We start from the raw sequence: 23,052 nt of genomic DNA, 5'->3' as shown, positions 1-23,052 counted from the left end.
TCCTGGCTCAAGGCATTTGCTAGTGAGCCTTTATGTATATGATTACAATTACAAAGATGCACATATCCAGGGACACTTGCGTTCGGTGATCAAGATCTGAAGGGTTGCAACGTTGTCCGGGTTTTGCTTTGGTTCTGTTCACCCCTTTTGGTGACAAGATCCTGATCGACAGGAGTAGCACCCGAGTCTTGATCATTAGGAGTGTTTTGCACGCTGTAGCGTCCACGACGCATTGGATGCACCTCTAACAAACGCCGCAGATATAGTATACAATTTCCCAAGTTTCTAGTTGTATTGCGCGTAGCTCGCCGTAGAGCTAAACTTCAGATTCCCCTTGATGACCTTGTCCACGGCCGACAAGAAGTCTTTCTCGGTAGCAACCTTCCGCCTCGCCCTTATCGCGAACATCCCGGCCTCGGTAGCCACACTCCTCAGTTCGGCTCCTGTGCTGTTCGGGCACAATCTCGAAATTAGCTCCCATCTGATATCCCGCTCCACGGACATACTCTTGGCGTGGATACGAAGGATGTTTGATCGGCCCTCGAGGTCAGGAAGTGCGAACTCGATCTTTCGATCTATACGACCGGGACGCATGAGTGCTGGGTCGAGAGTTGACGGACGATTTGTGGCAAACATGACTTTAATATTTCCGCGGGAATCGAAGCCGTCGAGTTGGGTGATGAGCTCCAACATGGTACGCTGCACTTCGTTGTCACCTCCAGCTCCATCGTCGAATCGGGCACCGCCTATGGCGTCGATTTCGTCGAAGAAGATGATACATGCTTTCTTTGTCCTGGCCATTTCGAATAGCTCTCGCACCATACGGGCGCCCTCGCCCACGTATTTTTGCACCAGTTCCGAACCAATAACGCGGATGAATGTAGCGTCGGTCCTATTTGCTACGGCTCTTGCGCAGAGTGTTTTGCCTGTGCCAGGGGGACCGTAGAGAAGAGCACCTTTTGGGGGGTCGATACCTAGACTCACGAATCGTTCTGGGGAGAGTAGTGGCATTTCGACGACTTCTCTGATCTTTTCGATTTGCTCTTTGCAGCCACCGACATCACCATAGGTCACGTCGGGTTTATCTTCCACCGTCATCATGGTTACCGAGGGATCGATCTTGGGCGGAAGGGGAAGGAGAATCTCGTATTTGTTTCGGTCGACACCTACACGCATGCCTTCTTCGATATCGGTGGGACTGACACGCTCGCCGAGTTTGACGACGAACTTGGCGATTTGTTTGACGTTAATGACATATTTGCTTTTTTCTGGGTCCTTCTCATCTTGAATGATTTTGGTACACCGAGCAACTTGTAGGGGATGGTCTTCTGACATTCGTTGCCGATCAGCTGCTATGTCCCATAGATGCGGTGGTGCGAGACCGGTGTCTGACTCCTTGACACCTGTAGGGAGGATCAGCGCTGAAAGCGGACTACAATCTGACCGTCACAGCCACCGTAGACATACCAATCTTCTCGTTGACACTAGTTTGCTTCTCCTTGATCTGTTTTTCCAGACGTCTTAAGCCGGCAGCATACGGTGCGGCGCCGTATGTCTTAAGTACTTGGATGTCCCTGGTAACGTGTGTCAGCATCCATCATTCATAGACAATCCGAGTCCGCCATGTGAAAGGATGTCCAAGGTGTACATACTCATCGGTGAGGGGTGTGATCTTCTTCTCGGGCTCTTCATCGTCTACGAACTCCTTCTTGTACTTCTCCCAACTCTGCCCAGTTGCACTAGGCATCTTGGAAAGCGAGTTGCTCTGGTTGTTAGTCGTCGGTAATATCGGTCAATCGGTGGATCCAGCGGCTGGAAACGCAGAGCGAGAAGAGGCGTTCTACGTCCCAAAACAGGTGTCGTTACTATGAGGTGTTGGTGAGTATGATGAAGATGGTCGACAGCGGGTGGTGTGAGTGGTAGGTTGATGATCTAAGGATGGCTCCTTGTTTCGCTTTTGGGTGAAGGGCGTCAGAGGCTCAGAGCTCTCTCTACTCTCTCGGCTTGAGCCGACGCTAGCTTCGCGGTTGCTGAAAATCGTGGGACGCGACTTTGATACTTCGATACTTCGATATTTGAACTACACACCATTCGACCCAGACTTGAACTAGAATAAGCAGTATTTATCGGTCTTTCTAGTACATCTGGCTTAATAGAGTGATACTTGTTTACTTGCCAGTGTTGACTACCTTCTACACCCAAGATGGCTGCCACAGCCCCACCCAAGTCGAATTCTGGCAACAATGCCTTCAAAGTACTCTTCAATAAGTCTTCGCAGTTTCTTGTAGACGCTGACAATGTCTATAGGATAAGGAGAAGCCTATGGCCGTCCGAAACGCCAACATCATGGCAGCTCGAGCTGTTGCAGACGCAATACGTACTTCACTAGGTCCAAGAGGAATGGATAAGATGATACAGACGGGAAAGGGCGAGACCATAATTACGAATGATGGCAACACGATGCTGAAAGATATGAGTGTCATGCACCCAGCGGCGAAGATGCTCGTCGATCTCAGTGCAGCTCAAGATGTGGAGGCAGGAGACGGTACCACCTCGGTAGTAGTGATTGCTGGGAGTCTACTGGGAGCAGCGGATCGATTATTGGCAAAGGGCATACATCCTACCGTCATATCGGAATCATTCCAGCGAGCTGCAGCAGCTGCAGTGCAGACGCTCGAGAAAATGTCACACCCAATATCTTTATCAGATCGGACCACACTGCTACAAGCCGCCTCTACATCGCTCTCGTCCAAGATTGTCTCCCAACACTCGAACCTACTTGGTCCTATGGCCGTCGACGCCGTGCTCAAGACTATCGACCAGAAAACTGCAGACAATGTCGACCTAAAAAACATCAGAATAGTGAAGAAAGTGGGCGGTACAATAGAAGACAGTGAAATGATTGATGGTCTGGTGCTCAATCAGCCAGTAGTGAAGAGCGGAGGCGGACCAGCCAGAATGGAGAAAGCCAGGATAGCCCTGATACAGTTCCAGCTGAGCCCTCCCAAGCCGGATATGGAGAATCAGATTGTAGTGAACGACTACCGGCAGATGGACAAGATTTTGAAGGAGGAACGAACGTATTTACTAAACATGGTCAAGAAAATCAAGAAAGCGAAGTGCAACGTCCTCTTGATACAAAAATCTATACTAAGAGATGCAGTCAACGATTTGAGTCTACATTTCCTGGCGAAACTTAACATTCTAGCGGTCAAGGACATCGAGCGAGACGAAGTCGAGTTCATCTGCAAGAGCACAGGCTGCAAACCAATTGCCGACATCGACTCCTTCACGGAGGACAAGCTCGGCTCCGCGGACCTCCTCGACGAGGTCCAAGCGTCAGGCTCGCGCATAGTCAAAGTAACCGGCATTGCCCACAAGCACCCAAACACTCCCAAGACCGTTAGCATAATCTGCCGCGGTGCCAATTCGCTCATCCTCGATGAAGCCGAACGCTCTCTACACGACGCTCTTTGCGTTATTCGGTGCCTGGTAAAGAAGAAGGCACTCATCGCCGGCGGTGGAGCGCCTGAGATCGCGATTGCCAATACACTTTCAAGGCAATCGAGAGAAATGACGGGAACCGAAGCGATCTGTTGGAAGGCATTCGCAGATGCTATGGAAGTCATCCCTACCACACTTGCGGAGAACGCTGGATTGAACAGCATACGAGTGGTTACAGATTTGAGGCATAGACACGAGTTTGGCGAGAAGAACGCAGGAGTCAGTATCCGAAGTGGAGGTGTCAAGAATAACATGCAAGAAGAGAATGTGCTCCAGCCGCTACTGGTGAGTACCAGTGCGGTGGAATTGGCGGCGGAGACGGTGAAGATGATACTTAGGATTGATGATATTGCTTTGTCACGGTAAATGTGGATGAGAAGCAAAGTCGTATCTGAGCAAGTGCTATGCTACGCTTGCTTCCAGTTGAGATGAACTCGTGCCTTTCATGCAAAACCTCCTAGAAGCTGTGTACGCGCTCATCTTTTAGCTACATGTGCTATCTCATGGTTTCAGAAATTCCGAATGCGTTTGCACTTGTTCTTAACCGAAGAACTATCTGCTTTCTTGCATCAGCGGATTGTCAGTATGCGGAACCGTGGAATGGCTCTTTTTCAATGGTTACCAATGTACCCAGCGCATCTTGATTATTCTTCACTGGAGCCATTACTCCGCTTGTTACTAAAATTTTTCACCTCAGGCGCCCAGCCTCCTCCCAGCCTAAATGAGGGACTGGCCTCATTGGGTTGAGTAAGCCGTTGGAAGCGAACGACATCTATGATGCCGAGATATAGCAGGTCGATGCTGCTCCTCGAATGGCAGCGTTCTGCAGCAACATTTCAAGGATGAGCAGGCCTGAGAAGCACACAACGATGACGTACTTCAGCAGTATATGAGATGACAACGATTTCGAGGACTGGACCAAGGCTCCCTGGGAATATAGCCAGTGCCCAGCCCATTAGGTGTGATCTAAATTTTGGTGACACGATTACTCTAATGCCTCGTGATGCCGGACTTCTTGACCAGATTTTTCTGAACTTTCCTCGTGCGTCTTAGCTCTCTTCACTCGCCTTCACCCATTCCTTCATTTCACCTTTCCTAGCATCCCATTTCCACACCCCTCCGTCACCCACGTTATACTGGTAGTAATTTTGCGTCGAATACTTCTCCACTCCCTTCCTAAAAGTGATGTTGATCCTCCCTCCTTCGCTCCCCTTGCCCTTCCTCTTCGGAATACTATGCAGCCAATTCGCTTGCGTCTTCCCTCTCATGAGCACCATATCTCCACTCGCTAACGGTAGCTTCAACGGCGGCTTGCTATTTTGCTCTGGTGGGGGCTCTCCATCTTTGGGTGGTATAGGCTTATGCTTCATGCAGAAGTCTCTGGTTGCGCCGAGGGAGAAGGAGGCGATCGAGGGGTTGGGACCGAGAAAACGCTCATCGTCGCTGTGGTAGGATATGCTGTCTGCGCCGTTGGCGTAGTAGTTGACGAGGCAGAAGTTGTAGGTTGCTCCAGTGAAGATCTCTGTGAGCTGGCGCAGATAATCAAGGCAGTGAGGAATGGGACGTGGAGTACAGGTCTTGTAGCGGTCTGGAAGGACTGGCTTGGATGTTTGGCTGTCGATGAGGGCGCCATCTGGGGTGAACGTGGAAGAGGTGTCGACGCCATATACCGTCGTGAAACGAGGTGTGTTTATACGAGTCTCGTTACCATAGCGCTTAATGGTGTATTGCACCCTGTAGAAGAAGAGCGCATTCCTCAAAAATTCGAACAGCTCTCTTTCGGTCGCGGGCGGGATATAAGGTTGGAAGTAGAGGAGATCGAGATCGGGCTGGTCATTGATTTCGTTGCCTTGAGAAGCTGGCACTTCGTTCAATCGCTCGATGATGTTTGGTGGAAGGCGAGGAATTGGGAAAGGGTAGGTTTTGTGATTGGAGACTTCGGTGCTGGATGTGTAGACTGGGTTGACCTCGGAGGGCGCAGCTTCTACTGTTAGACAGACCTTCTTTTGAGAAGTGGGCGTGAAGAAACTGTCGAGCGACCGTTTCTTAGACATTCTGGCCTTTCGTTGCTATATAGATGGGTCAATTGCTTGCTCAATGTAGATATGCACCCAGCCTCGCTAAAGTACTCTAGTTGATGGAAGACGCGATTCTGAGACGCGCGAGCCGCCAAGACATTTTCGCGTAGCCAAAATCGATGTCGATGTTCTGGGGCCCGCAGCTAGGTCAACAGAATAGACCTCTGATACTCGCTTCAGTATGCATAATGGTTCTGGATCGCGTTGGTCTAGGCGACGAGAAATCTTTCGGCAAGATCATATCGACCTCAAAAGATCTCTCGGATAAGTACGACATCCTTGGTCGCGACACAGACCAAAACTTGGAATACTTTCATCTATAAAGTGTCCCTGCATGTATGATGCATGACGGCAGGATGGATAGCCTTCTTGGAGAAGACGCAACTGCTGATTCTGGCGGAATGGGGGCGCTGAGCTGGCATTTTCTCTCGGACACATGGAAAAGCAAGCGCTAACATGCAATGTCAAGAAAACACGATCTCCAACAAGCCAGTACTCCTGGCGCACTCGCCTCAAACAGCGTCAAGACAGTTCGAGAAGTGACGCGTGCTGCATTCGGCATCTATGGCGACCAGCAACATCTCGTTGACGCCATCAAAAAGCTGACTGAGCTCGACGGTATTAGCTTTCCCGTCGCGACTCTCATCCTAGTAGAGTACGACCCTGTCAACATCCCGTACTTCACGAATGCATGTACAGATGGCTGCAGAAAGACGACGCAAGGGACAGGATTTGGTATAGGAACATCGACTATACCATCTCTAAATTTCTCATCGAAAGATAAGGGGGACATTCAAGCAACAAAATGGAGCCGAAAGTCATAACACTAGATGTGGAAAGAGTCGGACGTCAAATCAACGAGCGAGTACAAGTGAAAAAGGGTTTGCAGATGACAGGGCCTCTTGACTTTCTGTTGAGACCATTGGGCTTCCAAGAAAAGAAAATTGGGCCCTCCACTTAAGAGACAAAGAACCCGTGCCGAAGCTTCCACCGAAGAAGACGACGAACGCGTCTGCTCCGCATCGAGTCCGGATGAACGAGAATGAGAAAGCGCCTTCGACATAACTGACAGTGCCAGCGCCGTTGTCGGATGACGGGAGATGGAGGCTGGCGTATTGATCGATTTAGAGCGTTGGATAAGGAAGAATCATGCTTCGCATAAACCTCGAACAAATTGAAGATGAGCAATCTCAGGTTGAAGTAATATTTTCAATATCAGCAGTATTTAATTGCAAGATTTGGGGTACGAAAGGCACGAAGAACATGAAGTTACGGCAACCTAAGGGTCACAGATCTGCACCGCAAAATGTTGGGTGCTGTGGAGTCTCCTATTGTTCCTTCTTCGCGGCTGCAGGGCATGAGTCGTAATGGTGATTGATTCTATGTCTCTTTTTCGTAAGTAGCCTCGTAACTATATCTGTCAGTCATTTACTAAAAATTCCAAAGGTGGACAACGAATTACTTCTTCAGGATTCTCTCGATTCCGTCCAAGCCCTTCTTGAGGGTCTCCATCGTCGGTCCGTAGGAAAGGCGGATGAAGTGGTGGCAAGGGCTGTCAAACAAGTCCCTTCTCTTAGCAGGGTTCAGATCGAAGAAGATGCCCGGCACGACTAAAAAACAGGAATCCAAAGTCAGTGATTGTCTTTCATGAAGAGAAGGCACACGTTCAGTCTCACCGATGACCTTTTGCTCTAAGCACTTCTGAAAGAAATTAAGCCCATCATTGATCCCCGCTGGTAGTCCGCTCAAGTCAAGCCAGATGTAGAAAGTCGAGTCTGGTATGTTCCTGATCTTGAACCCGAGATCGTTCAGTCTACCCAGAACGTAGTCACGCTTGTTTCGGAAATGTGTCTGCAGTGCTTTCATTTCATTCAGGACTCTCGTGGGCTCGAGCATCGGGATCGCAGCTTCTTGGAAAGGCACGTTGGTTCCTCCATCGAGGTATGAGCCGCAAGACCCGATGGCCTTGATGAATTCTTTGGGTCCGACAATCCAGGCAACGCGCCAGCCCGGTAGACGGAAGCGCTTGGTTAAGCCATCGATTAGGAGGACGTCGTCCTCGTCCACGTCGACGATGTTCTCAGCTGCGCTGACGGTGGTACCGTCACAATTACTCGTGTAATTGTAGCCGCCGTAGAATTCGTCCATGATCAACGTTGCTCGATCACGGCACAAGTCTTGGATCTGTGCAAGCTCGGGATTCTTCACAACTTGACCAGTAGGGTTGCGAGGGTTGGAGGTCAAGATAACAGAAGTACCACGCGCAATCTCATCAGAAATCTTTTCTGGGTGGATGTGGTAGCCATCTGCTTCAGATAGAGGCGAGGGAATAGCCGCAAAATTTCTGAAAAGTCCCAGCATCTCATTGTAGGCCGTGTAATCAGGAATGAAGAAGCCCAAGTAGGCGTTGTTCAATACAGCAGCAATGCGGATGAGACCAGCTCTGCCGCCAGGGACAACAGCAACATTCTCCCAGGTATACTTGCTGTCTTTGCCCTGACGATGGTGTGCGTTGTACAGATTGGCGATGGCAGCTCTCAGTGGCTTGATACCTGCCGTTGGACCATACTCTCGGCCAGCCATAGACACCTCGATGGTCTTAGGGCGTTCAAAGCTTCCTTCGATATCATCGTCGACTTCAGGTGCACCTTGCCCCAGGTTGGCCCACTGTGTAGGGTCGTCCTGAAAGCCATGCTCGGTTGCTCTCTCCGTGCACCATACTACGCCAGTGCTGGCCCTACTGGGGTCAAGGCCGGCATGTGGCCGATGTCCCTCATGAGCGTTGCGGAATTGGCGATGGATCTTGGAATTCAATTCGCTACAAGTACGCTGGTCAACGTGTGATAATGGATCATGAAGTGAGAAGGAAAGAATAATACCTTGCGCTCGGACCTTTGCTCACCGAGAATTTGCGGCCGGCGGAACTCATCTCGGGAGGGATGCAGGCGTGATACTACTGTTTGTGGAATACCAAGACACGCTGGCGCTGTGTGGTGATGATGTTTGCGGGACTGGGATACAGCAGTATGCAATCGTTGGTTTTGGGGGCGGGTTTATTAAGCTTTCACCTTCGGCTCCAGGGATCAATTTGTAGTGTTCCAGGGGCCCTCGGGCGAAGGGGGGCACCTTACTACTACTACTGCTACTACCAGGGTTGATGTTCTCGCGTGGCAGCCAAATCAATTCCTAACTACTAAGCGAGATCTAAACGCCAATTCGAACCCAATCAACTGTTCAGGCCATCGCTGTGGCACTCTATTTGTTGAGACTTGAGGTCATAATACTTCTACCTACATACACGCAGAACATGCTGGGTAGCCATGTGTCTCAGCAGTGTCCCGCTTCATATTCCCTTCCGAAAGACAGGCATGGGGCAGCAAGCCCGTGCTGTCCGATATTTGACAGCGGATATGCGTAATGTGCAGATGAGTATATTTTTTGATTTTGGACAATTTCCTTTCAAGTGCTAATCACTGAGGGGAACATAGGTAAGTACAGTCGTTGGCTCCAGATCACTCAGATATGGGCCTATGGGCGATCATCTCGCCTAGGGGTTAGGCCTCAGCCCCTGCCGGTAGGCCTGTCAAACGGCCCTTGCTAGTTGCTACGGGGGCATAGTGTGGGACTAATGCAGGTAAGAAGAGTAAAAAGTACGTGCCTTGTGCCTTGCGTCAAGGACTCAAGACATTTGACGCCGTCGTGCCGCCAAATGTCCACAATCCACCGAATGCAGGAGGCTAGCAGATCAATCGTGATCTGTCAAGACGTGAGCCAATGAATTGCTCTCGGCCTGCGAGACTCGAGGACGAATAGGGGAATTACATTTACAGCAGAGTTCTGGTCTTCGGCCTCGCCTGTTCAGTGTTCACGAGCCAGACGTTGTTGGTGCTCCGACGAAGGCTTGACCTGCAGACGTAGATTGGCTAATTTACGAGTAGAACCATGCCTTCTGCCCAAGCCTCAAAGCTGAACCACGATACGCGGGCTGTATCCCTGCAGATGAAGCACTCGTGGAGTGGTGAACTGGTAATTGATTCGGAAAAGGATTCAAAGGGATTCCTCAGCGCTACCGACTAGTGACATAAGATTATGTATCAAGGCTGACAGCGCTCGTGGGGCGTCAACAATTACAGATACTCTTCCGCACCTCTTCTGCACCCCTAAATACCTCGATAAGTCAACTGTTATACCTCTCTGGCCCTTCCTCAAGATATTCAATTGATTGAAGCGATTGAATGGAGTGTCAATTCCTTTCGAGCCGCTATATGTTGATCCATTCCCAACAAAATGCCAAGACCTGCCACTAGTCACGAGATGACTTGTACTTGTACCTCCTTGAACAGTAGCAGCAATAGAATCAACAATAATAATGAATGGGCCAACCTTCCTCCTGCCGTCAAGCGAAAAGTACGTAGCCCATTCCTCTCCACTGTCGGACATGATAAATATCCCTAGGTCCATATAGCTAATTCGACCTTCTATCAACAGTACTTCTCGTCTCTCGAGAGACTGAGGCTTGCGCAGAACTCCGCGTCCGCAACAAAAGCTGCCTCGGTGAAAAGTTGTCATGGCGCCTTGAAAGCTTCCAAACCAAAATCCTCGCCATCACGTCCTGCGCTGGCTCGGAGGAATTCAAGCTACTTCAAGAATCCTCCCATTTTACGAAGGAAGACTCCTTCGCCCTCGAGCGATACATTCATCCCATCAGATGCTCAATGGTTCCTCAGACTGCCCAATAAGGTCCAACGAAAACATTTCACTAGGGAGGAGCGCCTTGCGTTGTCAGGACATAGGGACAGCATCGTTCTCGACGCCTCAGATGAGAAATTCTGCAGATTCTACAGGCAAGGCAGGGAAGGGAATCGAAGTGTGCCAACACTAAGGACCTCATCATACTCAAGCCTATCTTCTCTGAGCACGTTCGACGACGAGCAACCTGCCGATTCGGCCATTGACATGGACGACTCAATGATCTGGTTCGATGAAGACAATGACGTGGACTTGTCCGCAAAGCTACAGTTGGACGATTACCACGAGTTCATGACCAAAGCTGCAGAATCTGACATCAAACCTTCGAAACGCCGGCCTTCGTTTCGGAGAGCGTTATCTCTAAACCAATTGCCATTCGGTGCAAATACCTCTTCAGTCCCGCCACTTCCGAAAACCACTTATGCGACACCGTTTGCAACTACACCTCTACCACAACCCGTGCATCAACATGCCGAATCTCGCCCATTCTTGGCACTTGCTCATGGACCCCAGACATCCAATTCAGCCATCGAGGCATCCACGAAATACTACCAAGATCCCAAAGCCAGACTAAAGCTCCGCGTCTACCTGGCCTCTCCTCAAAATTTCGATGAAGCAATCGAATTTGGATTCCCGTCTATGGAAGACACAGAGTACCGGCCCTTAAGCCGACCCTCACTTTCCCGAGCCCACAAAACTGCACCCTGCAAAACATTCCTCCACGATGACATCCCCTCCCTATTCGACGCTCTCGACGATGATGATGACGCTGAATCTACCACCAGCCTCCCAGAAAGAGACGCACCATACACTCCAATGGACAGTGTCTTCAACCACGACGCCGCGCTCCTCTCGCCGTCAGTAGCCACCTCTTCCGGGTCAAGCAATACACTCTTCCCCAAATCCACCGTCCGCCACCACACATCCGAACCTTTCGCACAGCTGCTTGCTGGAAGCAGGGAGATGACTCTCCGTATGACGCTCACGAGGCCGGATTTGCGAGCTGATGAGAAAGCGTTGTATGCAAACACCACAGGCGATGATCCTCTAGCATTAGAGCATCTACCGCCAACGAAGAAAGAAGCGGATATCTGGGATCAGCTTCCAAAAGAGCGTGGCACTCTGAAGAAGTTCTGGAAGAGAGTAAGCGGGAAGGGATCTTGAAGTGTTCCAGCAGGAGAATCTGTTGCTATGGTCGCTATCTATCGATTTTTTGGGGCTGACCTTGGAAGCCCAGTACTTGCTGTTCTTTAGCGCTTGAAGCGGGTTGCTGGCTGGATCGGGTGCTACATTCACGATACCAATGTTCTTGATGAACCGCTGATCTGTTTTTTCCTCACGACTTGGATTACTATCACACCATTTCAAGCGGGCTTTGCTTGGTCAATCTACCACGAACCATATACTTAAGATTTACCAAATTCACTTCCGCATTTGCAAAGAATAATTCCCTTCAAGTCTCCTCTAAATCCTCGTTGAAACTGTTCCCATTCTCCGCTAATGCTAGACTAGAACCCTGGCCAACATCTCAACAGCACTCCTTTCCGTCCTCCTCCTGCATGGCCCCACTAGATGGATTAGAGTGCCCTGTACCGCCAACGACAATGACAGGATCAGTCCCCGTTTCCTGCGACCCCGGGTGGGGATCATCCCGCGAACCCGGTCCCATTTCAGTCCCAGGCTTCTGCTGCCCCCCCTCCCCTGCCGTCGTCACCCCCATTAGAATCCCCAGCTTCGTTATCGTTACCGGGAATCGACTTCTCAGGGGTCCCGCTGCTGTCTGAGTCGTCGCCTTTGCTGGTGGGGTCTTGGTCTGCCGTGGAGATGATTTACTCGACGGTTGAGTCTGGGTTTGCGCAAGGACTACGGGGTTTGGCTCGGGAATTGTGCGGTGACTGGAAAAGTAAGGATTAGTACATGGATCGAAGCACATCAATAGTCGAGATGATTGATCGATTGTGTACTTCTTGAGTCGATAAGTGATGCCGTGGACTCATAGCCTTGTGGCTGCCCTGCCATCGATACATTGTGGTCTGCGAGTACTGCACCTCGCTTTCGTCTCATTTCCCGCCACGCTGGCTCCAGTCGAGCTCAATATGTTCTCGTGCAGAACTGGCAGGAAACGTACATCCTGCAGACAATTATTCACGAGGTCCTGCTTTAGCGGCCGCTCTTTGAAGACCTGTAAGAATCGTCATGTTGCGGATTACAAAGCTTTGTCTCTACTTCCTCAGTAGCTTTAAAGGCCCACTTTTGTTAGAAAGTGACGGGAGCTTCGATACGCTGGCAGAGACTGTGGACGAAACCTTGCCGGTCCCCGAACGCGAAGCACATTCCATGAGCTGAATATCCTGAATTCATTGTAGGGAGTTGCCGTGCTGGAAAAAGAGCGCATTGGAGTCATTGCGGATGTCAAACATATGTAGGAACGGTAAAAGATTTCAAGATTTTCTGGAGGGTCCGACCGTTTGTTGCAGCTCCGGTGAAAAGGACTTTGACATAAATATAAGAGGGACATGATTTTGAGGCTGCACTAGCAATTGAAGTAGTGAAACCGAGCCTCCTCGAGAGAGATTCACACCTTCAAGATCGAAGTAGAGGGATGTTAGAATGACGGGAAGAGTGGCGATGCTGTCAATGAGTCTTAAAATAACATCTACACAAAATAATATCTATACGATAACAGCTCTATATTTTTCCAGAAACTAGCAGCTTGCCTGAAGTTTAGAGGGTTGGAAGGTGCTAAGTACTTAATCGTCAAGTGAAAAGGTTCAGACGAAAGAATGTGAGAAGTTGGGGTATCTGACCGAATTTACTTGTCCTTGATTACAGAAAGTGCCTCAGAAAGAAAGATTATATACAGTGTCAATGCCTGGTTGATGTTGCTTTGGTCAAAAGGATTGAAGCTTTCTTGCCATGCACCAATGGGCGGATTCTCTCTCAAGCTCCGCTGTCTTGGCGACTACGAGCTTGGCAAAGCTTGTCGGCGCAGGACGTGGGCTCTTGAAATGAGTGATTGAGTGATTCCGTGATTCGCGGTGCACCAGTGGATTGAATGATTGATGATTGAATGGTTCCTGTCAGACAAGTATATCAAGCCAGCAACGGGCAGTAAGCTTAAGGGAGCTGCACCAGCTGGATTGCGTCACCCGGTCGCAGATGCCAGTTCTGCCAAGGAAATCCATGAGTAAACATGGCAATGGCAATCCGTCCAACCTCTACAGTCCGATTCTCTACCTCCACTCAACCACTCAATTGGACATTACACGATGGACAAGACTGCGGGCGAGGACGATGTCGACCTACAAGAGAAAAAAGATGCATACAGGGAGGAAGATGAAGAGGAAGCAGAAGAAGATCACCTAAGTCCAGCGTATGCGACCTTCCTGAAATATTGCCAGCCCAATCGCATGGCGAGACAATCGGAGAAAACGCCTGCTAAAAACGCAATGCAGGCGATGGTGGTTCGCGACAACCCTTTTTCCTCTCATAGCAGGCACATTTGGACCAATGGCATCCGCCTTCAGTCTTTGCGCCTTGATAGAGCATTGGAGGCTCATACAAGACCCAACCTCGACGGAGTCCGAGGGCCAATATGTCTCGGATCCCAGCTGGTGAGGGGCCAGAAAGGTCACATAAGGAAAAGGACAAAAGCTGATTGCTCCAGGGTATTGGCAGTCAATGCTGTCTCATTCGTCATTGCCATCGCCGCCAACATGTTCCTACTGGCAAACAATTTCGGCCGCATTCCTTTTAAAATCGCACAGCCGGCTACCATCATCGGCTGGTACATTGCTAGCTTCATGTTGATAGGCTTGGTCGCCGCAGCGCCCTCGCATCTTCCTCTACCACCTGGCCAGGCGCGGACTTTCTCCCAGGCCTATTATTACGCTATCCTCGCTGCGGCTTTGTACTTCATTGTTGCTTCGCTGCTGGTCGCTACCGCTAGTGGGGTCTGGTTTGGCGAGTACAGCTCGGACTTCAAGCTGACCTTTAGTCAGAAGACATTGATGATACAGGTCCTTCTCTTCCTTGGCTATCTCCTTTCAGCCGCAGCTGTCTATGCTTACATCGAAGACTGGGATTATCTTGATGCAGTTTATTGGGTTGACGTGACCCTATTCACCATCGGATACGGCGACTTCAGCCCGAAGACACATCTGGGAAGGTCACTCTTCCTTCCAATGGCAATAGGAGGTATACTCTTCGTCGGTCTAATAGTGGCTTCTATAAGCACGTTAGCGCTGGATCGCGCCTCAACGAAGATATCAGTTCGTACGATGGAAAAGGCTCGGCAGAAAGCATTGAAAAAGTACAACCCGAAAACCGGCACCACGCACCTGCGGCCTTTCAAGGAGCGGAAGATTGAAAACAATCCCTCCTCTGAACTGGAGCGACGGGAGCAGGAGTTTGACGTCATGCGTGAGGTCCAGCAAACTGCAGCGAATGACAACCGGATGTTAGCACTTGGGATCTCCGTCGGTGCCTTCGTTATTCTGTGGTTCATTGGAGCGGTGGCTTTCTGGCAGGCCGAGAAGGGTGCCGGGAATTGGAGCTACTTCGAATCATTGTACGGCTTTTCTTTCCTCTGTTTAAGTTCATCGTGCTTGTGAAGGGCGAAAGCTGACTCTCCAGTAGATATTTCACCTATGTGTCCTTCCTGACAATCGGCTATGGCGACTTCTACCCGCAAGATAACTCTGCCAAACCAGTCTTCGTCTTATGGTCTCTTATTGCTTTACCTACTCTGACGGTCCTCATCGGCAGTGTTGGTGGCGTCATAAATGAAGGCGTCAACACAATCACACTATGGATTAGCGATCATCTACCTGAGAAGACTGGTACTCTATCCGCCATGAAAGATGAGGCTTCCAAGGCCAAGGGCAGCGAGTTCCAATCAGCTAAGCCGCCAGGTTTTATGGAGAACGGGAAATCTGACGGTGCTGGAACCGATGATCCCGCTCACGCTGAAGCCGTGAAGGGTATAAGTCAAAGTATGAATGAGCACCCGGGTAGCAACGCTAAAGACCTTGCCGCCGGCAAACACAATCGCCACTATCTGCTCATGAAAGAGATGAAAAATGTTGTCCAGCACACGGGCGCTACGCCACCGCGTCAATATACGTACGCTGAATGGACATGGTTTTTGAAGCTGTTAGGCGAGGATGAGTCGAGTGAGGAGAGGCATCGAAGGCCGTGGGAGGTACATGAATCTGAACTGGCAGCGACAGTTAACGGGGAGGGACCAGCTAGTGGTCGCGATAAAGACGGTCGACTGAAGCCTTGGAGCTGGCTGAGTCAGAGGAATCCGCTCATGACTGCTAATGACGAGCCTAAATGGGTATTAGAAAGGCTGATGCAGGCATTGGAGCAGGAGCTAAGAAAGGAGGGGGAGAAGAATTTGGCGCAGGAGAAGGGGAGGCAGCCTGGCAACAGTAATTGCTAATTGTATCACTACCGAATCGAACCTCTTTTTTACTAGATTTATGTCGACCCTCTAGCGAGTGACGATGGCGCCTTTGCGTGGAACAAAGGTCGATTACCTCCCCATGGTCTTTCATCACGGTTCGTTTACCCAGATGTCCACCACATCGAATAATTTGGATCCATTGGTCGGGAGCTGGCGCTAGGGAAAAATTCCCAATCTTACTTAATGAAATTTTTGTACCACCCTTACCTATCTACTCGTCATGTTAATTCCGTTCCGAGCAACTGAGGTGACCAGCAAGAGATTGGAGGCTTATAACCCTTCCAAGGTCCCACCTGGTTCTCCTAAAGGCAATTTCAGTCCAACGTCCTTCCAGCCCACGATGGCTTTCCACCCTTCTATGGGAGCCTTGTATCAGTCGAGCTCTGGTCCCGGCCTACTCAAGCCCACGGTTGCATCTATCAAGACTCACACCATGGGAAGCTTTTTGATCAAATACCTGCGTATGAAAGTCCATCCAGATATTCAGAACAAAGAGTGGGCCCGCATCGTCGTCAAAGGCATCCATGAACGAAACCCTTCGAAAGCTTGCCTCTCACCTACGAAGAAGAGAGACAAATCTTTCAACTGGAGCGCCCAACGACCTCCGTAGTCGACCTCCGATGCTTCGGCTACAGTGCTTTCCTGGTGTGGATTATGTGAAACATTACGCTGCCTATCTGTCTTTGAAAGGGGAAACGCGCGACAGTTTGCACTACACCCTGCCTTCCGACTCAGAATGCTTGCAGCCTCTACTGCCCTCAAACCTTCGCAAGATGGGACTAGTTGACATTGTTCTCGTCGGGTATGTGCATGGTCTTGAGCAATGGGGCCAGGCTCCCTGGGAAGGCGACGACAGCAATGAGCCTTTCGCGTGAAGAAAGGTACTAAGTCCACAGGGCTACTGCATCGCATTCCCGGGCTGCCGGATGAGCTTCTGGGGGCGCATCGCAGGCAACGTCATTCGGGCTCTTCAAAAATTGGATGGTGCAAAATGTGGGCTGTAAGTGGGAAAGCTGGGAAGTCTACGTGCCGGGCACTCTCCAAATGATTGGCTTGCAACAGGCTGTCAAAGCCTCGTACGCAATCAGCTACTAGCCTGGAAAAATCCACTCGAGCATCTGGTGCACGACTCACCTAGCGTTGTGCGCGGAGTGCATTGTACCTTGGAGTCTGTGCTGGACAAGACAAGACTAAGGCATGGCTGCGCGGAACAGAAAAGAAGTACGACTTAGACCCAGAGATTGGACGCATGGCCAAAAGCTTCGTTGGATGGCGGCACTGAGTTTGGGTACCTTCACATCATATCTGACAACTCTGTACATACACGACTTGTAACACGAGCGTCTCAAAGCTGTACTTCATGGCATGGAGAGGTTGGTTGGAGAGATCGACAATGTCTGAAGCCGCTTTTTCTACCAGTGGTCTCCAACTTGAGGCAGATCGAGGTATATGGGTGATGGGGACTGGGATGTTTGCCGGCGGATGGTACTTTGCTTGAAGTGTATGCGATTCTTGCGATCCAACATGCGTAGGCCACTGGGACGATAGATTTTCGGATCTCCACTTGGTCCTCAGTCATGCATGCAATATCATTAGGTAACCTCTACCCAGGCAAGCAACAAGTCAGGTCCGGCGGACGACATCTTCGCTCATACTCTTGCCTGACCCTGATACGTTCCGCTGTAGCCAACCACAGGCTCACTCATCAGGCGGGAGACCGTCTGTGCGAGACTGGTATCGCGATACACGATCAAGCCAAGCGGATCTAAGCACCTGCAGCATGGCTCCTACACCCCCTTTGTACCCACTGTCCATCACGCCTGCACTCAGTAATGCTTCCAAGCGAAATAGCGAGCTGCGCACAAAGATCTGTCCCATCAAGTCCAAAGGCACATCAACGCTCTCATTGAATTCAACGAGGTAAGATCCAGAGCTGAAAAGCACGATCTCGAGTATGCCACCGTCTTGCTCGTCAGCCTCGTCAGGTCTAAATGAGGATGGTGACGAGCGTGTCTCGGCCTGCGATGTGGAATACTCGGGCCGATGATGGCCTTTCAAGTACCGGCGGTGAGTTGTAGTAGCCTTCACGCGCTGGCTGTTGTCCAAGTCAATAACGCCAGGCGAAGTCCAAGTCTCGATGCGCTTGAGCGTCAAATCCACCCTGTTGCGCTTGGATTCCGGGGGATCGAACGTTGCTGATGATTTTGGGAATGAGAGAGCGACCAGGGAGGATCATCTGTTTACATTATTTGGTGCCCCATGGCTGTGTGAGTGGTAGAGATCTGTAGTCACCGTGGAGAGAGATTCCTTGTGTGTTTTCAGACTTCCTGTCTCGCCCAGGACTGTCTTAGTCGAGGTAGCGTAAGTAAGTCTTTCATTCACGATCCTGCTTACTTTGATCACAGTCACCCCTTAGATGCGACTCTGTTGTCGAAAAGCTCTTCTGCAATTCGAGCTTTGTTTTGAAGTCAAGTGTGTGGGGACGGAGTCAAAACTACCTTCTCTCGTTAACAATGAAGACTTACCGTTCATTTCCCTCCTCGCTTCTGGCTGTAAACAAGCAGTCTTGACTGTACATGGCTGCAGTAAATGGAAGCCCCATCAGAGACCTACATCTTACCTGTCATTTTGTCGTCATAGTTCGGGATATCTGAGAATCAATTTGTGCGTAATCATTTCCTTCAGATTGCTATGTCGAAAGGATACTTATTTCGAGGGTCCGGTTTGCCCAGTACCTAGCCTTCACTACCCGGTCATCATTTCGGCTCATTCTCGAGCGTTGACAGCCTCTTGCAAGAAAGCCAATGTCATGTGCTCATAACGATCATGCTACTCTTATCATGTGCGCGTAGGATCTATGGTGTTAAGTCTGCTATTGCTCGGAGTCGTTGGGGTTGAGAGACGATAGCGCTGGTAGATTCAACAAAGGCAAAGCTCAGTCATATATTATAGTTGGTAAGGTAGGTAGGAACTCTATCTAAAGTGGTGAACGGAAGGACTCTTTGCAAAGCGCAACTGTAGAAACGCGCTACCCGTTGAGTATGGGTCCTCAGCCATGTAAGGTCAACGTTACGAACTTTCTGCCCTTCTGTCATATTGATCCAGCCGTCGGGCACTCGCTCTCGAGGGGCACATACACAACTATCTCATATCCATAGGAGACCGTATACGTGCCGGTGGGATTAGGCGGTAGGGATGGGTTGCCGGGTGACAGTGGGCCCGGGGATACGTTTGGATTAGATGGTAGAGATGGGTTGCCAGGCGACGGTGGGCCGGGGGGATTAGGTGGTGGAGATGGGTTGCCGGGCGACGGTGGGCTTGGCCTGGGTGGGCTGGGGGTTAATGCTACCGGGTTGCCGGTGGCGTTGTTCGCTATGATAAAGGCGGTCTCCGCACCAGTAGCGGGGAAGACCGTCCCAACCGAAGCTTTGAAGTGGCAGCTTCCGTTGTTGTAGGTCACAGCCGCGCAAGACTGCGTGCCCGAGAAAGAAATACAGCTCTCCACACAGGTGGCAAGATCGGCGCCAGGGGCCGTGGAAATGTCAACGACGTAGTTGTCAATACTGCAGCCCACGACGTAGACGTAGCCGTTGAACTCGAAGGTGTTTCCGTTGGCATCGGGACAGGCTGGGTTCGACTGTGAGATATTGCCGGATAAGTACCCGGATGCTATAGTCTCAGGGCCATTCAAGGTGCTGATCACGAAGGCGCTGTCCGAGCCGGCTTCATTGTAGACGGCTCCAGGGTCGGATTTCAAATAACAGAATCCGTCGCTGTAAGTCACCGCCTCGCAAACTGGTGTTCCTGTGAACGTAGTGCATATATGAACACAGTCTGCTATGTCGGTACCTGTAATTCGAGTAAAGTATGCTTGGTCACTGGCGATGCCGCAACCTACAACAAAATCCTGGCCATTCGAAGTGAAAGTACTTCCGTCCGCAGACGGGCATATAGGTGCTGCCGTTGCAGGAGCGGGTGCTGCCGAGGATGAAACAGTTGCAGACAAGCTTGCGGACGCTGGAATAGTTAACGAATTGCCGCTAACGCTGGTGACCGAGGATGTAATTTGACTGGAAGAAAACGGTAAGATCGAAGCTTCTGCAGAGCTAATAGTAGAGCTTGGAAGTACTGCTGAAGAGCTAGAAGATCCCGGGACGGAGCTTAAAGCTTCTGCAGAGCTTGTCGTAGAGCTTGAGGGTACTGCTGAAGAGCTGGAAGATCCCGGTACATAGCTTGAAGTCCCTATCGAAGAAGTAGCTATTGTCGAAGTAGGTATAGCGGTTGTCGTAGAGCTTGAAAGTACTGGTGAAGAGTTGGAAGATCCCGGAACGGAGCTTGAAACTTCTGTAGAGCTTGTCGTAGAGCTTGAGGATATTGCTGAAGAGCTTGAAGATCCCGGTACAGAGCTTGAAGGCTCTATCGAAGTAGTAGCTATTGTCGAAGTGGGTACAGCGATTGTCGTAGAGCTCGAAAGTACTGGTAAAGAGCTCGAAGATCCCGGTACAGAGCTTGAAGGCTCTATCGATGAAGTAGTTATTGTCGAAGTGGGTATAGCGGTTGTCGTAGAGCTTGAGGATATCGCTGAAGAGCTGGGAGACCCCGGTATAGAGCTTGAAGTCTCTATCGAAGAAGTTGTTATTGTCGAAGTGGGTATAGCGGTTGTCGTAGAGCTTGTAAGTACTGGTGAAGAGCTGGAAGATCCCAGGACGGAGCTTGAAGTTTCTACCGAAGAAGAAGCTATTGTCGAAGTGGGCAGAACGGTTGATGTGGACGTGGACGGCGTGGTAGTAGTTGGTAAAACGATGGACGTTGATGTCGGTGTTGCGGTTGTCGCCGAGATGCTGGGTAAGCAGACATTGGTGCTATCAGCGCAGGGACATTGGAACGATGACTGAAGGTAGTACATTCTAGGCTGCCCGCCATACATATAGACGGGAAGAGTATTATCCGTGGCCACTGTGACAGTCTGTTCCGTATATATCTCGTAGACAAGGTCGCCCGCCGTCCAGCCGGTATTCTCCATGTTGATCGTATATGATGCGGCGCCAGTACCGCGATTGTTGTAGACTCCAACTAACTGCGCCGCCGGAGTGCTTCCCTTCTTAACAGCCAGCACTTGAGTGTCCAGGAAGAAAGGGACGGATTCGGTTGTCAGATATGTCGCGTCGTTATTGATTAGACACGCTCGGAGCGCATTGATCTTTTTGATAAGCTGATAGTAGATGGTGGTGGTATTGTATCCAGAGGTCCATGTTGTCTCTCGGTCGGCAGGGGGGGAGCCTCCTGAATAATGCTGCTCTTCTCCCGCATATATGATGGGAATGCCATCGTTGAGCATGGCGAAGGCAATGGCGTTCTGGTCCAGTCCAATATCCTCTACCGTGTAGGGGAGACGATCGACGTCGTGGTTCTCCACAAAATTTCCCAGAAGGGAAACATCTGTGCAATTTCCTTGCATTTCGGTGATTCCGTTGTACAGATTGGTGATGCTGCCACTGATGGAACCGAAGGCATCGGTGATCAAATACCATACGGGAAAGTTGAGCAATCCACTCACGTAATTCTGGTAATCGCAAACCTTAGGTATAGGGTAGTCGTAGACTTCACATATAATGTACATTCCGGCGGCCGCTTCGAAGGACGTAAAAAACTGTTGGTTTTGTTCAAGACAAGCGTCAAGCCGAATGCCGTCAATGCCATAGGTCTTAGTAATATTTGAGACCCACGCTTCCCATTTGCTCAGAACAACGCTATTTTCCGTTGCCAAATCAGGAAGCGAGATATGCTGATCACCCGACCAACATTCCACCGCGTTGCTTGAATTCTGGTAATCGGTGATGGGACAGTACGTGTGGTAATAACTTGAGTCATTGAAAACGTCGTATATAGAGTAGTCGACGGTGGTGTAGTTGCCGTTCCAAGCCATGTCGTTCGTAACCATGTCAACCATAAGATACTAAGCCACATCAGCGCCTTCCCTTCTTGGAATGATTGACCAACATACCATGCCTCTCTCGTGCAGGGCATTGGACAAGTCCTTCAAGTCCGCTGCAGTCCCGAAATTCGAGTTGACCTGGTTGATCTGTTGTGGCCAGAATCCATGGTAAGCCGCCCCTTCATAGGTGATGCCTGGTATTTGCTCTGTGATAGGCGATATCCAGATAGCTGTGAAGCCCATGTCCTGGATGTAGTCGAGGTTGTTGGTTATTCCTTGCCATGAGCCACCGCAATAATCTCCGAGATTACCGCAAGGCGCCGTGCTTCCGTTGGTTTGAGCATAGCGGTCGGTAAGAAGCTGGTAGATCGACTGAGACCGCCATTCCTCCTTTGAAAGCGCAGCAGCCAAACCAAGATACGTGTAAAGAACGACTAGAATGGCTAGTGCCATGGTGCCTCTTGAGTTGAAATGTTTCGGCAAAGGGGGAATCTTCATCTCACGCAGAATGAAAACAAAAGCTCAGGAGAATAACGCGTCGTGGGGTATTTATAAGCCAATTCGAAATGTAAACATCGCGTTCGGAAAACAGCCTTCATTCCTCGGGAGCTGAAAATTCTGGTTGCGAAATGAGGATATGGGCCATTGGAATGATAATTCTATCTAGCCTCCATTCCTCAGGACCTGTTGCGGTCGGAATTGGATCTTCTCATTCGTTTGCAGCGCATCAGCTCTTTCAGCAGATTGGAATTAGCTGTAAGGACTACGATAGTCTAAACTGTAGTACCCATCTTGCTCTACAGGTTGTATATCGGTCCAGACACTGTCGTAGATGCCATTAGAACGAGGCCATGGACCGTAAGAGGTCCCGACGAAGGCTAAGTCGGGTAAGTCGGTCGTATCGCATCTTGTTGGCGAGCTATATGTGACGTAAATGTCAGCTCCACTCAGAGAGTCGCAGCCCTGATGGCTGCGAATCCTTTTTCTTTGCATCTTTGAGGTCTGTTCGGGTGCCGATACTGATCCATGACAAACCTCCGAATTTCTCTTCCTTGTGCCTTGACTAAGACGTTGGTTTCTCCCTTGACTTTCAGTCTCCTCTGTGTGAGTCTATCTGGCGTGAAGCTGTCAATCAAAAGTGCTGCCGAGACGTGAGACTCGGATGAGCTTGATCGAAAACAAATGGTGTGCTGGGCAGTCATCGCATCCAAGGGCAAGCTTATGAGCTGGGTGCGGCCTCTTCGTAGCTTAAAGCGAGCACCTTGATGCAAAGAAAGATTGACCTAGCTTCAATAGGCAACAATGGAGGCCGTAGG

The 23,052-nt window shown here is 50.2% G+C and overlaps 8 protein-coding genes across 8 annotated transcripts; 4 read left to right on the top strand and 4 right to left on the bottom strand.

Moving 5' to 3' along the window:
• Positions 1–285: 285 nt before the first annotated feature.
• Positions 286–1,747, bottom strand: HO133_003340 (uncharacterized protein; the record flags this gene model as incomplete). Its single annotated transcript, XM_037294263.1, has 3 exons — positions 286–1,403; positions 1,468–1,574; positions 1,653–1,747. 3 exons carry the CDS (start codon positions 1,745–1,747, stop codon positions 286–288), a joined length of 1,320 nt encoding a protein of 439 aa, XP_037149644.1.
• A 456-nt stretch (positions 1,748–2,203) lies between these two features.
• On the top strand, positions 2,204–3,870 carry HO133_003339 (uncharacterized protein; the record flags this gene model as incomplete). Its single annotated transcript, XM_037294262.1, has 2 exons — positions 2,204–2,254; positions 2,308–3,870. The coding sequence occupies 2 exons, from the start codon at positions 2,204–2,206 to the stop codon at positions 3,868–3,870; spliced, it is 1,614 nt and encodes a 537-aa protein (XP_037149643.1).
• A 683-nt stretch (positions 3,871–4,553) lies between these two features.
• Positions 4,554–5,558, bottom strand: HO133_003338 (uncharacterized protein; the record flags this gene model as incomplete). The annotated part of the gene is made up of 1 exon (XM_037294261.1): positions 4,554–5,558. One exon carries the CDS (start codon positions 5,556–5,558, stop codon positions 4,554–4,556), a length of 1,005 nt encoding a protein of 334 aa, XP_037149642.1.
• Positions 5,559–5,770: 212 nt separating this feature from the next.
• Positions 5,771–6,406, top strand: HO133_003337 (uncharacterized protein; the record flags this gene model as incomplete). Its single annotated transcript, XM_037294260.1, has 2 exons — positions 5,771–5,850; positions 6,052–6,406. 2 exons carry the CDS (start codon positions 5,771–5,773, stop codon positions 6,404–6,406), a joined length of 435 nt encoding a protein of 144 aa, XP_037149641.1.
• A 556-nt stretch (positions 6,407–6,962) lies between these two features.
• HO133_003336 (uncharacterized protein) lies at positions 6,963–8,511 on the bottom strand (the record flags this gene model as incomplete). The annotated part of the gene is made up of 4 exons (XM_037294259.1): positions 6,963–6,993; positions 7,045–7,192; positions 7,259–8,400; positions 8,462–8,511. 4 exons carry the CDS (start codon positions 8,509–8,511, stop codon positions 6,963–6,965), a joined length of 1,371 nt encoding a protein of 456 aa, XP_037149640.1.
• A 1,385-nt stretch (positions 8,512–9,896) lies between these two features.
• Positions 9,897–11,495, top strand: HO133_003335 (uncharacterized protein; the record flags this gene model as incomplete). The annotated part of the gene is made up of 2 exons (XM_037294258.1): positions 9,897–9,989; positions 10,071–11,495. The coding sequence occupies 2 exons, from the start codon at positions 9,897–9,899 to the stop codon at positions 11,493–11,495; spliced, it is 1,518 nt and encodes a 505-aa protein (XP_037149639.1).
• A 2,105-nt stretch (positions 11,496–13,600) lies between these two features.
• Positions 13,601–16,676, top strand: HO133_003334 (uncharacterized protein; the record flags this gene model as incomplete). Its single annotated transcript, XM_037294257.1, has 4 exons — positions 13,601–14,901; positions 14,970–15,766; positions 16,041–16,210; positions 16,281–16,676. 4 exons carry the CDS (start codon positions 13,601–13,603, stop codon positions 16,674–16,676), a joined length of 2,664 nt encoding a protein of 887 aa, XP_037149638.1.
• An 823-nt stretch (positions 16,677–17,499) lies between these two features.
• On the bottom strand, positions 17,500–22,189 carry HO133_003333 (uncharacterized protein; the record flags this gene model as incomplete). Its single annotated transcript, XM_037294256.1, has 6 exons — positions 17,500–17,996; positions 18,327–18,340; positions 18,939–19,605; positions 19,958–20,642; positions 20,759–21,757; positions 21,806–22,189. 6 exons carry the CDS (start codon positions 22,187–22,189, stop codon positions 17,500–17,502), a joined length of 3,246 nt encoding a protein of 1,081 aa, XP_037149637.1.
• Positions 22,190–23,052: the final 863 nt, after the last annotated feature.

The sequence above is a fragment of the Letharia lupina genome (assembly GCF_014066315.1).
Source record: "Letharia lupina isolate WasteWater1 chromosome Unknown contig_17, whole genome shotgun sequence".
NCBI classification, from domain to species: domain Eukaryota; kingdom Fungi; phylum Ascomycota; class Lecanoromycetes; order Lecanorales; family Parmeliaceae; genus Letharia; species Letharia lupina.
The sequence above is the reverse complement of the archived record's forward strand: the minus strand, read 5'-3'. Positions and strand labels throughout refer to the sequence as shown.